Here is a 19,222-nt window from a genome sequence, read left to right as displayed (position 1 = left end):
ATGGAGGAGGATGTAGATGAAAATGAAATGGGAGATACGATACTGCGTGAAGAGTTTGACAGAGCACTGAAAGACCTGAGTCGAAACACGGCCACAGGAGTAGACAACATTCCATTAGAACTACTGACGGCCTCGGGAGAGACAGTCATGACAAAACTCTACCATCTGGTGAGCAAGATGTATGAGACAGGCGAAATACCCTCAGACTTCAAGAAGAATATAATAATTCCAATCCCAAAGAAAGCAGGTGTTGACAGATGCGAAAATTACCGAACTATCAGTTTAATAAGTCACAGCTGCAAAATACTAACGCGAATTCTTTGCAGACGAATGGAAAAACTGGTAGAAGTCGACCTCGGGGAAGATCAGTTTGGATTCAATAAAAATGTTGGAACACGTGAGGCGATACTAACGTTACGCCTTATCTTAGAAGAAAGATTAAGGAAAGGCAAACCTAATTTTCTAGCATTTGTAGACTTAGAGAAAGCTTTTGACAATGTTGACTGGAATACTCTCTTTCATATTCTAAAAGTGGCAGGGGTAAAATACAGGGAGCGAAAGGCTATTTACAATTTGTACAGAAAGCAGATGGCAGTTGTAAGAGTCGATGGGCATGAAAGGGAAGCAGTGGTTGGGAAGGGAGAGAGACAAGGTTGTAGCCTGTCCCCGATGTTATTCAATGTGTATATTGAGCAAGCAGTAAGGGAAACAAAAGAAAAATTCGGAGTAGGTATTAAAATCCATGGAGATGAAATAAAAACTTTGAGGTTCGCCGATGACATTGTAATTCTATCAGAGACTGCAAAGGACTTGGAAGAGCAGTTGAACGGAATGGACAGTGTCTTGAAAGCAGGATATAAAATGAACACCAACAAAAGCAAAACGAGGGTAAGTAATGTAGTCGAATTAAGTTGGGTGATGCTGAGGGAATTAGATTAGGAAACGAGACCTTAAAGTAGTAAATGAGTTTTGCTGTTTGGGGAACAAAATAACTGATAATGGTCGAAGTAGGGAGGATCTAAATTGTAGACTGGCAATGGCAAGAAAAGCGTTTCTGAAGAAGAGAAATTTGTTAACATCGAGTATAGATTTCAGTGTCAGGAAGTCGTTTCTGAAAGTATTTGTATGGAGTGTAGCCATGTATGGAAGTGAAACATGGACGATAAATAGTTTGGACAAGAAGAGAATAGAAGCTTTCGAAATGTGGTGCTACAGAAGAATGCTGAAGATTAGATGGGTAGATCAAGTAACTAAAGAGGAGGTATTGAATAGAATTGGGGAGAAGAGGAGTTTGTGGCACTACTTGACCAGGAGAAGGGACCGGCTGGTAGGACATGTTCTGAGGCATCAAGGGATCACCAATTTAGTATTGGAGGGCAGCGTGCAGGGTAAAAATCGTATAGGGAGACCAGGAGATGAATACATTAAGCAGATTCAGAAGGATGTAGGTTGCAGTAAGTACTGGGAGATGAAGAAGCTTGCACAGGATAGAGTAGCATGGAGAGCTGCATCAAACCAGTCTCAGGACTGAAGACCACAACAACAACAACAAACATTCCGTTTGGTTTCCCCTATTGGTCTTTCTCAAATCCGTTTACCATGGCCATTTGTCGTCCTTTTGTAGATAAATCATAGTAGGATAAGCATAATAAACGTATATCTAACGTCAACACACCAATGATTATTTAGTTCAGCTTTTGCGTGTGTGATGCACTTGATGATGCCACAGGCACTTTGTGTATGCTGGTCTAATTTTCTTTCCTTAGTCAGCATTATTAGTTGGCAAAGTATGAGAGAAAACATTAGCATGACGGGTGGAACAGAAGTGGAAGAAATTTTCGTTCAATACAACAAAAAGATAATTTGAAAAGCGATGTCATGCTATATAAGAGTCATGAGGAGAATGAGAGTATACATTACATAAAAGTAGTAAAGCATATAACAAAAGGAAACCATTCAAAATTTGTGTGTAATAGGCGCTTGTCACTGAGTAAAGCATATAGCCTAGCACATGTAGTACGTACAATCGAGTACGGCTGGATGGTAAGCAACACCGCACGGCAGGATGGAAAGTTTGCTTTTTTAACACACATGTAGAAAACACTGGTAATATTTTTTGAAGCACTTTGGACTATGATTTGAAATTACGGACATGACATGTTACAGAGGGAGAACACTTCGTAAACACTAATTTCACTGAAACGCACTTCACACTGTTATATTTGATCGAGGTAGGCTGTTTGGAGCGTGAGGAGATACCCTTTTTTCTGTTGCACTTTTTCACTTTCACTGCGCACTTTCTCTGGAGATGACCGTGGTGGGATGGCTGATGGCAATGGTGGTGGTCACAGGCTGGGGAGGACTCTGCCGATTGCTGTCTGTAGTGGAGTCTGGAGGAAGTTCTTAAAGTTGTCGCGGTAGCGTCTGTGCTGCTGGGCCCTCGTGTTCTCGTCGCAGAGGTCCACCGGGGAGACCAGGTGGTCAGTCCGCTTCCTCGCCACGAAGGCATGTGCCGTCATGGCGAGCAACCCGGAGGGTCGCCAGCCTCTTGGGTCGCGGAAATGGGTTGGTCTCTGGGGCAGTGATAACTTCCACTGTGACACTCATCGGCGCTGTTCTGATGATATGAGCCATCATTTGCTGGCATGCTTTCCAAATTTTGGTAGCATTTCCGCAGGTGAAACGGTGCTCGAGGGTGTCTGTCAAGGGACATGCGTCACACTCATCAGTTGCGACGAGTATTATCTCCGCCAGTTTTGATTGGTTAGCACCGTTGTGCTTACTATTTTGTTCCATGTCTCCTTGGCATCTTTTGGTAACACGTTTTGGGGGATTTTCTTCCGTATTTGGTTCCAGATGTCCTGTGGAAATTTGTTCTCCGATTTGTTTCTCTCTGGCTTCCCACTCAGGGCCGGATCGGCAGTATGACATTCTAACACGCTACTGGCGGAGCCATTTCACCTGTATGCTGGAACGCTACGTCTAACGTTATATGAGGTGCTTATGATGTGCGCTTAAAATTTTAGAGCTCATTTTCTCGAAATTTTCTGGATAGTGCGCTTTAAGACGAGTGCACACGCTTGAGACATACTACGAACCAGCGAAGTCTCATTCTGAGCTGAATTTCCGAGACCAGCAGCTCTCCTTGTAACCTCGATTTACAGCGGACAGAAATACAAAATGTTGATGAGCAAAAATTTCCTACGAAACTCTCGTAACAAATTTGTATCAATTATAATATACATCTTCACGTTGTGTATGTTCAGACACTCGTATACTGTCGAATCAACACTAAAATCGAAACCTAACCTGACAGCAACAAGTCACCGAAATACGCAGGTGCACTGTTTTTCAAGCACAGCCTGTGGGCTCATCACCCATCGCTGCCAAAGCTACTGTGGCGCGCTGTCGGCTGAGAAAGCCGTTTATTGGCCTGTTATGAAGGATAGGGATATGCAGAATTTGGACTTTGAACGACCGAAGATGGTTGATTTTAGAGGATATGTTTGGTATATTAAACTAAAAGATTACATACAAAGATCGCAAATGAGTGTAGAGTTTGGGATTTGTGCAACACTGCAACAATATCGCACACCGCTCAAGCTAGTACCGGGCTTGAGTCGTGCTTCGGTAGCTCAGTGGTAGAGCACTTGCCCGCGAAAGGCAAAGGTCCCGAGTTCGAGTCTCGGTCGGGCACACAGTTTTAATCTGCCAGGAAGTTTCTTATGGTTTCATATGCCTGATTCAGTTTAATCATTTCAAGGCCTAGTTATTTTGCGCATTAAAGGTTTCATCAGTGTGAAATTTTAACTGTCAAATGGGTTTCCTTTGAACAAGTACATACAGGACATTTCCAGACGAGAAGACATAGGAAAGCAAATGACATGTCAATAATACGCTATTTTCCTGAGCAAAACTTGAAAATAAAAAAAATGATCAATTGTTTTGTGGAATGATTTGTCAATGAAATAGATTGGAGAAATATTTACGCGCCTTTGAATGATGGATCCTTTATTGTATGATTATATGATAGCGGAACAAACACTGGTAGCAGTTGCTTCTGTAAAATATCTGGAAGTATGCGTGTGGAACGATTCGAAGTGGAATGATCATGTAAAATTAATTGTCGGTAAGGCGGGTACCAGGTTGAGATTCATTGGGAGAGTCCTTAGAAAATGTAGTCCATCAACAAAGGAGGTGGCTTACAAAACACTCGTTCGACCTATACTTGAGTATTGCTCATCAGTGTGGGATCCGTACCAGGTCAGGTTGATGGAGGAGATAGAGAAGATCCTAAGAAGAGCAGCGCGTTTCGTCACAGGGTTATTTGGTAAGCGTGATAGCGTTACGGAAATGTTTATCAAACTCAAGTGGCAGACTCTGCAAGAGAGGCGCTCTGTATCGCGGTGTAGCTTGCTGTCAGGGTTTGGAGAGGGTGCGTTTCTGGATGAGGTATCGAATATATTGCTTCCCCCTACTTATACTTCCCGAGGAGATCACGAATGTAAAATTAGAGAGATTCGAGCGCGCACGGAGGCTTTCCGGCAGTCGTTCTTCCCGCGAACCATACGAGACTGGAACAGGAAAGGGAGGTAATGACAGTGGTACGTAAAGTACCCTCCGCGACACACCGTTGGGTGGCTTGCGGAATATAGATGTAGATGCTTGCAATGAAATACAGCAAATGAGTTACGTCAAATGTTTCTGTACTCAGCGTTTATTTACTGTCAGACAAATTATTTCACTAAACGTTTGACTGTTCTTGTATTCAACTTAGGCCATTTTTATATACTTTTGTTTTCCAGTATTTCGTGCCAGTACAGTTACTTAACTGTTCGTTAAATTCAACCAGTCGTGTATTGACCTGAATTTGCACATTTTTCCCCCTCTCTAGCCTCTTTTCTACTACCTTCATTGGCAAAAATGTGAGCGTTTATTGATTTGCACACTTTATGGTGACGATTATTAATCTGCTATTTAAGGGATTCATATTTATTGCTGAATTTAGTATGTACTTGTTAATGGCGAAGGCAACTCCAAAGTACTTTTTGAGAGAGGAGGGGGGGAGGGGGGTAGAGATGGGCGAAAGCCTGTAGTTGCCAAAATTAATCCCATATATGCGTGGAATTATTGTTCCCTAATTCATGTAATTTTTCTGCTTGGGAAAGCGAATTTATGTTTACTGTTCCAAAAGAGCTTTGAGTTTTGGTCAGTCACGCAAGGAAACATTTCATGGCATTCGCTTCAGAACTGCTGCAAATTCGTCGGGCAATAGGTCACGCCACTCGAACTGTCAACACATCTGACACTGCTAAGAGTATCCTATGATTTCCACGTCACTGGTAATTGGTTATACACAATGCTGGTGACTACTGTGAAGGTCAGTAAAACTTTGAAACACATATCTATCTTGTGCAAGCTATAAATAAATAGTTGCCACTATTAAAGTTCCAACCCTCGTATTAGTCATCATTAGTATCAAATTACAATGACTCTCCAGCCATGACAGCACATATACTACTCACTGACAGGAAATTGGTCTTACACAAGCCAGCTAGACGTGCAGTATCTTGAGAACACTGTGTGAAACTGTTATCAAATTTTGTATGATGTCCATGATTTTTGTAGAATGTTAATTGGCCGTGATTTCAGTGTTAGTGATGGGCAGGGAATGAATACCAGTTTGTACCCGTGGTACAATTTTCCAATGCGTCAATAGAACCAGACAGCACTGAGCAATTTACGTCAGAAAATAAGTATCGAAAATCCATCACATTGCCTAAGTTGGCTGCATTCTTGCAAAAGCTTTTTGTTTTGTTGCAGTTTTCTTGTAAAGGCCTTGTATTTACCAAGTCCGATAGCTTTGAATGTTCAACATGGAACTGAAGCATTAATTGAGACACACAGTTGTGCAGCATCTGTCTGTGGTGCAGGTCTTCAGTTCAGTTACAGTTGCTTCATCTTCCATTTCTACTAAACAGTAATGACAGCTAATTTTATGATTTTGTAATATTTTATATTACCATTTTCTGGCATAATATGACTCCTTTATTACACAAAAACTGTTATACATACAACAGTAGATAGTTCAGTTAAGGCATCTATTTATATTAATATTTGCTAAAGAGAATTCAAGAAAAAGAAAGCTTATTTCATTTCTTAAAATAACAATAATTTTTTCATACTGAAACACTTTCCTTTTGCTTTTGTTTTAACTAATTTTTTTCGTATAAACTATTGACAATGTTGTTTAACTGTATTTTTGCAGAAGATGTTCTGGCAGATGACAAAGGAGAATGTGTCATATGCCTGGAGGATCTACAGCAAGGAGATATCATTGCTAGACTGCCTTGTCTCTGTATATATCACAAAAGGCAAGTAAATTTTCTCACAAATGTACAGCGTTTTGATAATAATCTGATAAGACTTCATAAGGCATAGTTAAATAGAAGATCTATGCTGAAATTCAGTTTCTGAAAAAAAAAGGTAAAATAATTACTTGGTTAGGTATGATAGGTTACAGAATGGCCAGTTACTTGTCTGTGAGATGTATTCTCAAACAATTAACAAAATGTTTTGAAAGATTTCTTGATGCCGTCAGCTGCCATTTTCCTTATTATATGTACAATTGTACAATTTTGGCCTTAGGCCATTTTCAAGTATCTAAAACAGAAGTATCATATATTGGATACATTAGTGACACTTGTGATTTTGATGTAGGAACATATCTGTAAATATACTAGGTGCATTATAACTTACTTTATGGATGATTTTTAGTAGTGAATTATTTCATGTACGTCATTGCTCCTATGACACCATTTTATGCTCATAAAATAAATCCGAGTTGTTCATGCTATTTTAGGAGCATGTTACTCATTGAAAATTATAGAAATAACATAATATTCATCTTTCTAAGTAACATGATGTAGACCACTCTTCATGGCTCTGATATGTCATCTTGTAAGGCATTTGTAAAAACATATTGAGCCCTAAAAAAATTCCAGCTTACTGTTGTGCACCTTTCTCTGTAGTGATATTACAAATGCACTCTAGTATCATGATGGTGAACTTAAGTTTGTCATTTCCAGTTTTGATGGTAAATGAAATTTTTGTAGTCAATGTTTTGTTGGGGGTGGGAGGAGAGATGGTGAGATGCATCTGCTAATCACTCTCTGTGTACCAACATCCCAGTTAATTTGTAAACCTCTTTGCAGTGTCTTATTGAGTAAGGGCATTGGTGGTTGATCCATTGAGTGGGTCCATAAGTCCAGCAGTCCACATGTTTCTATTTAGATGGAGTAACTATGTGTCGCCACAAGATCTTACCATCTGTCTTACTTGTATTCTACAATAATTAGCAACAACACAAGTATTACACTTCATTGCATAAGCAACTGTTATTAGTAACATTGCTTTCAGTTGTCTTTTAACACACAAACTAGCATCTGTGACTCTGATGCTGTTGCATGAAGTGATTCAGGTTGTTTTTCCTCTAAAGGGAAGCATTAAGGACAAGAGTTCAAGTCTTGGTCTGGTACACAGTCCTAATCTGCCAGGAAGTTTCATATCAGTGCACACACTGCTGCAGAGTGGAAATCTCGAACATCCCACAAGCTGCTGTCTAAGCCATGTATCCACTAAATCCTTTCTTCCAGAAGTGCTAGTGCTGCAGGTTTTGCAGAATGACTTATGTGAAGTTTGGATGGTCGGAGATGAGGTACTGGCAGAAGGAAAACTGTGAGGTTGGGTCATGAGTTGCGATTGGGTAGCTGAGTCGCCAGTGCACTTGCCTGTGAAAGGCAAAGGTCCTGAGTTTGAGTCTCAGTTCAACATGCAGTTTTAATCTGCCAGGAAGTTTCAGTGTTGGAATTTTTTTATTAAACATGATTGTAGCACCTTGCCATCAGCAAAGAACTATTACAGCTTTTTCTATATTTGATGGCATGTTGTTTATGTATTCTAAGAATGAGTGACCACTCAACACCAGTTTCCGTGATGCACCTACAGTGATTGTTCCCCTCTATGAAGATACTTTTTGTATACTCTCTCTGGGTTTGTTATCTACTTAGGTGTAATAAAAATTGATTACCAACAAGATCTTGAATACCATAATATTACACTTTCTGTTGGAGAAAATGGTGACCTCACAGTTGCATGCTTCTGACATGTCACAGTGGGGAAAAAAGTCAGTATTTCTAATTTAAATTTTGTATAATCTGATTTCTGGACCAAAAAATGGCATCTTCTGTGGAGAGATACTTTTAAAACTTAAATTGAAACTGACTTAGTATTTTGCTTTGGGGTAGGTGTGTTATTGTTCTTGCATACATAACATTTTCTTCTAAAGGGGGGTGACAGTGCCACATTACAGCCTGTCAGGAAATGTTGTTGTTGTAGTCTTCAGTCCTGAGACTGGTTTGATGCAGCTCTCCAAGCTATTCTATCCTGTGCAAGCTGCTTCATCTCCCAGTACCTACTGCAACCTACATCCTTCTGAATCTGCTTAGTGTATTCATCTCTTGGTCTCCCTCTACGATTTTTACCCTACACACTGCCCTCCAATACTAAATTGGTGATCCCTTGATGCCTCAGAACATGTCCTACCAACCGATCCCTTCTTCTGGACAAGTTGTGCCACTAACTTCTCTTCTCCCCAATCCTATTCAATACTTACTCATTAGTTATGTGATCTATCCATCTAATCTTCAGCATTCTTCTGTAGCACCACATTTCGAAAGCTTCTATTCTCTTCTTGTCCAAACTATTTATCATCCATGTTTCACTTCCATACATGGCTACACTCCAAACAAATACTTTCAGAAATGACTTCCTGACACTTAAATCTATACTCGATGTTAACAAATTTCTCTTCTTCAGAAACGCTTTTCTTGCCATTGCCAGTCTACATTTTATATCCTCTCTACTTCGACCATAATCAGTTATTTTGCTCCCCAAATAGCAAAACTCCTTTCCTAATCTAATTCCCTCAGCATCACCCAACTTAATTCGACTACATTCCATTATCCTCGTTTTGTTTTTGTTGATGTTCATCTTATATCCTCCTTTCAAGACACTATCCATTCCGTTCAACTGCTCTTCCAAGTGCTTTGCTGTCTCTGACAGAATTACAATGTCATTGGCGAACCTCAAAGGTTTTACTTCTTCCCCATGGATTTTAATACCTACACCGAATTTTCTTTTGTTTCCTTCACTGCTTGCTCAATATACAGATTGAATAACATCGGGGAAAGACTACAACCCTGTCTCACTCCCTTCCCAACCACTGCTTCCCTTTCATGTCCCTCGACTCTTATAACTGCCATCTGGTTTCTGTACAAATTGTAAATAGCCTTTCGCTCCCTGTACAGGGTTATTACAAATGATTGAAGCGATTTCACAGCTCTACAATAACTTTATTATTTGAGATATTTTCACAATGCTTTGCACACACATACAAAAACTCAAAAAGTTTTTTTTAGGCATTCACAAATGTTCGATATGTGCCCCCTTAGTGATTTGGCAGACATCAAGCCGATAATCAAGTTCCTCCCACTCTCGGCGCAGCATGTCCCCATCAATGAGTTCGAAAGCATCGTTGATGCGAGCTCGCAGTTCTGGCACGTTTCTTGGTAGAGGAGGTTTAAACACTGAATCTTTCACATAACCCCACAGAAAGAAATCGCATGGGGTTAAGTCGGGAGAGCGTGGAGGCCATGACATGAATTGCTGATCATGATCTCCACCACAACTGATCCATCGGTTTTCCAATCTCCTGTTTAAGAAATGCCGAACATCATGATGGAAGTGCGGTGGAGCACCATCCTGTTGAAAGATGAAGTCGGCGCTGTCGGTCTCCAGTTGTGGCATGAGCCAATTTTCCAGCATGTCCAGATACACGTGTCCTGTAACGTTTTTTTCGCAGAAGAAAAAGGGGCCGTAAACTTTAAACCGTGAGATTGCACAAAACACGTTAACTTTTGGTGAATTGCAAATTTGCTGCACGAATGCGTGGGGATTCTCTACCACCCAGATTCGCACATTGTGTCTGTTCACTTCACCATTAAGAAAAAATGTTGCTTCATCACTGAAAACAAGTTTCGCACTGAACGTATCCTCTTCCATGAGCTGTTGCAACCGCGCCGAAAAATCAAAGCGTTTGACTTTGTCATCGGGTGTCAGGGCTTGTAGCAATTGTAAACGGTAAGGCTTCTGCTTTAGCCTTTTCCGTAAGATTTTCCAAACCGTCGGCTGTGGTACGTTTAGCTCCCTGCTTGCTTTATTCGTTGACTTCCGCGGGCTACGCGTGAAACTTGCCCGCCTGCGTTCAACCGTTTCTTCGCTCACTGCAGGCCGACCCGTTGATTTCCCCTTACAGAGGCATCCGGAAGCTTTAAACTGCGCATCCGCCAAATGGAGTTAGCAGTTGGTGGATCTTTGTTGAACTTCGTCCTGAAGTGTCGTTGCACTGTTGTGACTGACTGATGTGAGTGCATTTCAAGCACGACATACGCTTTCTCGGCTCCTGTCGCCATTTTGTCTCACTGTGCTCTCGAGCGCTCTGGCGGCTTCAGCCGAACCAAACTTTATGAGCTTTTCTACGTATCTGTAGTGTGTCGTGACCATATGTCAATGAATGGAGCTACAGTGAATTTATGAAATTGCTTCAATCATTTGTAATAGCCCTGTATTTTACCCCTGCCACCTTCAGAATTTGAAAGAGAATATTCCAGTCAACATTGTCAAAAGCTTTCTCTAAGTATACAAATGCTAAAAACGTAGGTTTGCCCTTCCTTAATCTAGCTTCTAAGATAAGTCGTTCCAACATTTCTACGAAACCAAACTGATCTTCTACTAGTTTTTCGATTCGTCTGTAAAGAATTCGTGTTAGTATTTTGCAGCTGTGACTTATTAAACTGATAGTTCGGTAATTTTCACATCTGTCAACACCTGCTTTCTTTGGGAGTGGAATTATTATATTCTTCTTGAAGTCTGATGATGGTATTTTGCCTGTTTCATACATCTTGCTCACCAGATGGTAGAATTCTGTCAGGACTGGCTCTCCCAAGGTCATCAATAGTTCTAATGGAATGTTGTCTACTCCGGGGGCCTTGTTTTGACTCAGGTCTTTCAGTGCTCTGTCAAACTCTTCACGCAGTATCGTATCTCCCATTTCATCTTCATCTACATCCTCTTCCATTTCCATAATATTGTCCTCAAGTACATCGCCCTTGTATAGACTCTCTATATACTCCTTCCACCTTTCTGCTTTCCCTTCTTTACTTAAAACTGGGTTTCCATCTGAGTTCTTGATGTTCATACAAGTGGTTCTCTTATCTCCAAAGGTCTCTTTAATTTTCCTGTAGGCAGTATCTATCTTACCCCTAGTGAGATAAACCTCTACATCCTTACATTTGTCCTGTAGCCATGCCTACTTAGCCATTCTGCCCTTCCTGTTGATTTCATTTTTGAGACGTTTGTATTCCTTTTTGCGTGCTTCATTTACTGAATTTTTATATTTTCTCCTTTCATCAATTAAATTCAGTATTTCATCTGTCACCCAAGGATTTCTACTAGCCCTTGTCTTTTTACCTACTTGATCCTCTGCTACCTTCACTACTTCATCCCTCAAAGCTACCCATTCTTCTTCTATTGTATTTCTTTCCCCCATTCCTGTCAATTGTTCCCTTATGCTCTCCCTGAAACTCTGTACAACCTCTGTCAGGGAATATACCCTGTGATAATGGTGTATTGCATATGTAACTGAGTTCCTTATATATATCTGAAGAATGGGGTTTTAGCAATTTACTTTATTTATTATCAGCTCTGCGAGGATTGTTACAATTGAGAAAGTGAATTATGTTCTTAATGTCTTTGGTAGAGCATGCAGTAATCATGATTTTGCTGCATGTATTGCTTCATGCATATGTTGTATTGGATTATTCCTTGAACTGTCACACCAGCTTTCTGAACTATTTCAGTGATGGGGTTATTATAGTTTGGTACCAGATTATTGTATAATGTCATTTGGTTTTATCTTTAAAAACTAAATCTCGACATTCTTCAGTTTATTTATTGATTTATATCTTTACTATTCCCCATTCAGAATTAATTTTATCATCTCAGATATTATTTTCATTCAGTATATAAGTCTCGGATTTTATTTTTTAATCACTTTTAACAATAAAGCAAAGTATATCTTCCTACCTCTTCAATTGCCCTAACCCTTTCATATAATTTCCTACTCGTTACACATGATGTATTGATTCCTTTTATCATCATTGACTTTTAGTATGTGTTATTAGTGCCATAGCTGCCCCCCTCCCTTTTTTTTGGGCGAGGCAGTAAAGGGGTGAGGGCAGCTATTAAAAATTAATAGAGCAGATGATACTCAGTGACACACAAAAAGTAAAATATTCCTTCAGTTTTTTCATATTTCTTAGTTTACATTGTGAGGTGATTCCATAATGAAGAATGGTGTTTGTGGGGGCGGGGATATTAAGATCGAACAATGTTGTAAAGTGAGGGGAAGGGTCCTTCTCATTTCGTCTGTGTAACTGAATTTAATTTCCTTTTAGTAATCATTTTACAGTGCCTTTGCTAATTGTTTGATTTTAAATGAGTGTTACAGTGTAGTGCCAAGCTAAAGGTTGTTTCATTTCTTATTATTTGTAGCTGTAAATTGAAGTTGCTTGTGTTTCTACATTTATTGGAACAAATTTTGTTACAGCTGCATTGACAGGTGGTTTGAAGTGAACCGTTCGTGTCCAGAACACCCTGGTGATTAGCCTCTGTCAGCCGCCTCTTCCCGAACTGTTGAGGTATTACCTCATGGTGAAGTGATTGTTTTAAAACTGTTACATACATTCAAATAGGAATTACAGTTTTCACACCGTAACAAATGCAGTAACATTGGGAGGATAGTTAGGCAGTTTGAAAAATATAGTTGTTGAGTTTGTGATCTGGATTCACATTTTTAGAATCCTGCCCTCTGTATCTGTTTTAATTATCTACCCAAATAAGAACAACAGAGAGAGAGAGAGAGAGAGAGAGAGAGAGAGAGAGAGAGAGAGAGAGAGAGAGAGATGGTTTTGTGAGGGGGATGGATGACTCATACTGTGATGTGTAGAAAGATTTTTTTAGGGAAAGAGAAGCTACTGTGCTTTGCCAGCATTCTTGTCAGTCACTAACAACAGTTAAGAGAGGTTGGTTGAAACCTCATTGAAATAGAATGGGAAAGGGCAAGAATTTAATTATGTGTTCTGTTCATGGATATTGCTTCATATTTTATATATATATTTCTCAGACAGAACACATTGCTTGCTTTGCCTTTTTTGGTATAACATACAGTTTTAAGGCATTGTACCATATATACTGTGACATATTAGACATATGTTTGAGTATTTAATTAACATAACTGTATTTACATGCTGAAACAAAAGCCGAATGTTTAGTCCTTCAAGTTCTTGTGTTTAACATCACTCACCGCAACGACCACTTGTCTTTGCTGTAAGAGCGTATAATACTTGCAATATGTTTTGAAGTATAATTGAAAAGACTTAGACTAAGGATTACGGGCACATACAAGTAACTGTGTTAGAAGCAGGGAACTCCCTAAAAGTCTGGTAGGCTTTAATATTTTTGATACTTTCATAAAAAAAACTATATAGAGCAAACATGCTACTCAGGAGTATTTTTGAGTGACAGCTTAAGTAATTTATTGTTGTGAATGGAAATAAGTGAAACCAAAGATGTTGATTAAACAGTGGTAAAGTTTAAAACTGTTTGCATCCAAAATTTTTATTGCTTAGAAACTTTTTAAAAAGATATTAGATTTGTAAATCCTTACATTTTTATTAATGAGTGTGGAAATTGTATTCGTAAGCAGTTTCTAACAGTTGGTTTAACCCTATAAACACACACTGTTTTGGTGATGCTTAAGTCGAATTGTACTGTTGCTTGAAAGTTTTATCAGTTTGCTGTAAGCTTACAGTGGGAGTGACTATAAGAGTACCTTACAACATGTTGTGCCATTTCTTTCAATTTTGTTCCTATCGTATATAATTATTGAAATCAGCTACAGTGTAACAAAAATCCTGAAATTATCTTAGCAGTTTAATTTTTATGTGAAAATTATATGATTGTTGCTAGCTTATAAGTGCTATTTGCTTTTACGATTTAAGTTCTAAAACAATGTTGAATATGTGTGCTATGGGAAATTGTTTTATGGTTTTTATGACATTGTGGTAGTAAGATAAAGATGCATTGTGGAACAAACTCCAGTAAAACATGACAACATTGTGATTAATTCTTACAGCTGAAACACTGAAGTGGTTTAAGAATGATTTATTTAAAAAAAGTGAATCTGAAGAGAGACAGCAGTCAGTGCTTTTCACATGCTAAGTGAAGAGTGAGAAGAGGTGGTAATAAAATCTAACTGTGATTCCATTATAAAGGCTTGATTTTACCAGGCTGCACTGTGCTGCCACTATTTCGGAAAGATGCCTTGGTGCTACACTTGAAGGTGTAAAACTCAAATTTGTGTGGAAATATATTCCTTGTGATGCAGTAATTAGACATGTAAATAACCAATATTATGATGATGAAACTTCTGTACTGTTATTTTAGCCAAAATCAATTATAATATACAACAACATCCTGTGTGTTTGTGTATATTTTTCCAGTCAAACCCTGTATAACACTGGAATCAAAACCTTGTATTTATTGATAACAGTTTGGTGCTTCTCAAAACAACAACTCATTCAAGTCTAAAACTGAACCTTTTTTCAGCTTGTCCATTGTGAGCCATTTTTGAGTGATCCATGGTTTGTATGTCAGTTAAAAAAACTGAGACCATTCTTACAGATTGTTAAAGTAGTGTGATAGAAGGAAGGTAAGATTGATTGATTGTAAGATGACAAATAATTGTGTGACTAGTTTAGTCAACTGACATTTATGTGTACTGCTAGATATGTCCTGCTTGATAATGCATGACGTTGGATGTATGGGGAGTGACTTCTTGAGTTACTTTTTAATAAGAAACTGTGTTTCTGATTAAAGCTATTTTTATAAAGATTGACCATTTATTGGTGTCTTTCTTCATAAATGTGCTAAGTAATTTGGAAGATATTGGCTGAATAGGCAAATGAAGAGAGACAACTGTTATTTGAAGAGAAAGCAGATGTCATTAAATTATATTTTGAACTTATTCCGTTTTGTTAAAGAGCTGCAGTTAGCTCTGTTATCAGCTATAAAGCACTGTCAGAATTTATGCACTGAAATCATAAGAGGTGCAGTGTGTTCTCAGATGGCTTACTCACTCTCTCCTACTAGACATTGTAAAATTTTCACACAAAGTGTTCATTACACCTCCTCAACATGTAGTTGTCCTGAATGTGAGCTACAATATTGCACACACACACACACACACACACACACACACACACACACACACACACACACACACACACACATACGTTTCTGGTGGTGGCTAGGTCATTACTATGAGACGTCTTCTGTCTGTGTGTAACACTCTCTCACAGTTGTTCTTACTTTGATGAGGTGGGAAAACAGCCTTCATGTAACTGCTTAATTGTTCTTTTATTACTGCCAGATATGATTCACATGTTTGTATTAAAGCAAGAAATGGTACAGGAAAGATGTTTAATAGCAGAAAATTGACAGGATTTTGTAGAAGTTGCCTATGTTTGACTCAGTCCATAAGGGTTGTAAGTGTAGACTGTTCATTTTAGATTATCATATTTAAGAAAAAAAATCACGAAACTGTAAAAATACAGATATATTAGGCAGTACTCACATTCGCTCTCAACACTTTTAATTAGAACATATAAAAACTGATGAAAGTGCCCCTAAATTGCAATGTCAACCTACACTTTAGCTGCAAAATATTATATCAGCAATTCCAATTTAAATGCCAAGTGAGAGTTTAATTCGTAGATTATTTAAATTGTTAATTCTTAGATTATTTAAATTGTTGGGATTAATTGATTCCTAATAGTCTGAATTAACTCACTGTGCCGAGCATCATGTTGGTTACTGCACGCCAGTTAAAATATGGTACAGACCATTTACAATCCTAAAAGAGGGATGGTAGGAGTGTGACAAGGAAATGTTGGATATGAGGCAATGATACTTAAAACATTGGTAAGTACACATATTAAAGCACTATAAAAACTCTGATCATATGTTATTTCTGCCCTTGTACCCTATCCACTAGGTATGATCAGAACTAGACATTAGCTGCATCTCTCATTCTTAATGATTCTCATTTATTTAGTAGAATCTTATGGTCAACAGTAGCAAAAGATATAGAAAGATCTGTAAATATGTCTTGTGTCACTCTCATCTTTGTCAGGAGCATTAAGTGTCACTTCTGTGAATTCTACTATTTGTGATTCTGTACTTCTACTACTTTGGAAACCAAACTGTAATTCACATAGTTGGTTGTATTTACTCAAGTTATTCATTAGTCTGTTTTTTATAATCAATTCTATTATTTTTTAGAACAATGACGGCAGGAAATTGGGCTGGTATTTTCTGTCTTCTGCGTTGCCTTTCTTTAGCATGTGCATGGCTCTTGCCTGTTTTAAATACTCTGGAAAACTCCCGGATGTAAATGACTCATTTGTGAAGGGAGCTTGTATACTCTGTATACATTGCTTCAGCACACACGTTAGTACATTATCTAATCCTACTGACATTTGGTTTTTTAGGTTTCATACAGTTTACTGACTTCATGCTCTGTTGTTGGTAGTAACTTCACTGTACTGTGCACATAATTACACTACTGTTTATAAAAATTGCAAAACAAAGGAGGAGATACATGGTTACTATGAAATTTATTCCACGGTAAGGGATGTGACAATTTACAAGTGATAAGAATTACAGAACAGTACATGGACTTGGACTGTGGAATTCAGCATGGAATGAAGGCAGTGTATGTTACAATCAAAGCCTCTAGATGTTATTGTTCCACTACTCTACACATCCTCAGATTTTGGAGTGATTTCAGCCATTCATTCTCAGTTGGTTGATGATTCCAGTTTTCACTAACAGCAATGTATTTACAGATGTCCCACCTGTTTTTGAGAATTTTTGGTGTAATTCCTCATCAGTATTTGAAAATCACTCATTCAAATAGTTTGTTGGGTGATGTCGATTGTTTATTGCTTTATCCTCCTCTTTTATCAGTTTGTTTTGTGCCTTTGTTTTATGTTTCGTGCCTTTGTTTGTCTTTCCCCTTTTCCTGTTTACTGACTGCTTTGCTTTTATTCTCTGTATTTTATATTACTTCATCATCAAATAAGTTTTTTTGCATCAGTCAGAAGCTTCCCGTAAATCATTTTGCACCTATGATAGGAATTTAAGAATTCTGTCTTACTATGACTCTTTTTCATAAAGCTAAGATACTTAGAGGTTTGGGAGGACTTCCCGATACCTGTTATCCATTTGTTTTTGTTATGCATTAATATTGATGTTAGGCACATTTAGAAATGCCCTTTCAAAGTTCATTTTAAATAATGTTTTAGAAGGTCTGAGGTAGTACTGTAGACATTGGACTTGTGTAGATGAAGCGGGGCTTAAATCACTGGTTGGTGATTTAAGCTTAGATTTTTCATGCCTCTTCTAAACTGCTTAAGGCAAATCTCAAAATGGTTTGTTAAAGACTTCATGACCAATTTCCTTCCCCAATCTCACAGAATTAGTGCAGGTGATCAGTGTCTAATAATTTTATCATTCGAACCAGATCTTATATCCTGCTTATTGGTTTTCATTAATTTATGCAGCAATGTAAACATTTGATTATCAGTATTTCCAGCTGGTGTGCAATTGCAATAGATGTGCAGCCCTGAAATTAATTTGTTACATATATGAATGAGAATGACTCTATTAACACCTTTGATGCATTTCTTTCTACAGCAGTAGTGTACTATTTTCATGCCAGTGATTTAAGAGTAGATGCAGCAAGCTTAGTACCACATGATAGGTTTTTTTATCTTTGTGATGACCAACAGGGATCACATTACTTAAATTCCTCCTCTTTCTTTATTTTTGCCTATTTTTCCAGCACTCCACTTTCTCCTCTGTCCTTTCTTCTGTCCATATTATTCCAGATTTCTTATTTATTCTGCCTTGAAATCTTTGCAAACTTTGTATTTTATTCTTTAAGGGTTTATTTCTACTTCATTGATGTGTCTTTAAAGTTCTTTTTGTGTTTCCATTAATGATGCTATTGTCAGTGTCATGTTGTTAATGATTTCCATTGGATCTGAAGATTTGTGAGAAAAATTGTTTAAAAACATGAATGTCCTCAGTAATGAATTTATTTTGAGTGTTTTCATGCATGTGTAAGTTCTGGCATGTAATATCCACCTTCTGTAGTTGGACTAAGCCATCTGATGTATTACTTCCACAAATGATCTGTCATCCTGATGATTTCATGATAATTTTTACTTTAATTATGTTCATATGGTCACCTTTCTTTAAGTTTCTTGATGTAATGGATGTGTTATGCAGTGACCCTGATCAGTGTTGCTTAACTTTTTCACCATCTGTACCAGGCTGTAACAGAACTGGAAGCTATGAAATGACATGACCACTTTTTAAATAACTCTTCTGTGTTTTGATACTTGTGTTTAACACTTTTACAACATTGAGTGAGCAGATCTTTTATTAATTCATAGATCAGACTAATATCTCTGAATAGACTCTTAGAGCATAATGATGTTTTACATTGTATCTCTTCAACTGTTTACTGGGGATTGACATTATTGTCTGCCCATCTGCTACTTGATTTCCAAGTCAACGCCAAGGGGCAACACGAAAGCATAAGCGACCTCTCCACAGGAGGTGGAGACTCTCAATTGTTGCCGTACCTTGGTGACGTGAAGTCAAACGTGTACGGAAGTGAAAATTCCAAGAATCTTCATTGTTCAGGTATGTCTAATAATCCTGACTATGTTGGAGAACACTTCATTAGTGTGACTGACAGTCACTTCACAGCTCTTACCTCTGTAATAGCTGCTCTTTCATCTTATCCCCCAGAGAGACACTATGTACATACATTATTTTCTTTGTGATGTGAGTGTCCCTTTCTTTATATTTCCATAAAAAATGGTTTATGTCATTCCTTCTATGAATTCACCTGATCAAGGATTAGATCATCCCTTCCCAGTGTTCGCCTATCCTTCCTGTCTCCCATACC

The 19,222-nt window shown here is 38.2% G+C and overlaps 1 protein-coding gene across 3 annotated transcripts in view; it reads left to right on the top strand.

Annotated features, from left to right (window-relative positions):
* LOC126473609 (E3 ubiquitin-protein ligase ZNRF1) overlaps positions 1–14,653 on the top strand; it is a 733,622-nt gene extending 718,969 nt beyond the window's left edge. For 2 of the 3 annotated variants that reach the window (XM_050100778.1, XM_050100776.1), the window contains exons 4-5: positions 6,269–6,374; positions 12,728–14,653. In XM_050100778.1, coding sequence (XP_049956735.1) covers positions 6,269–6,374; positions 12,728–12,785 — 164 coding nt within the window. In that variant the 3' untranslated portion in view covers positions 12,786–14,653. The remainder of the gene's footprint in view (positions 1–6,268; positions 6,375–12,727) is intronic. The other variant, XM_050100777.1, reaches the window with a different exon arrangement.
* The last annotated feature ends 4,569 nt before the right edge of the window (positions 14,654–19,222 follow it).

Source organism: Schistocerca serialis, chromosome 4 (genome assembly GCF_023864345.2).
Source record: "Schistocerca serialis cubense isolate TAMUIC-IGC-003099 chromosome 4, iqSchSeri2.2, whole genome shotgun sequence".
NCBI classification, from domain to species: Eukaryota; Metazoa; Arthropoda; class Insecta; order Orthoptera; family Acrididae; genus Schistocerca; species Schistocerca serialis.
This window is presented reverse-complemented; position numbering and strand designations above follow the sequence as displayed.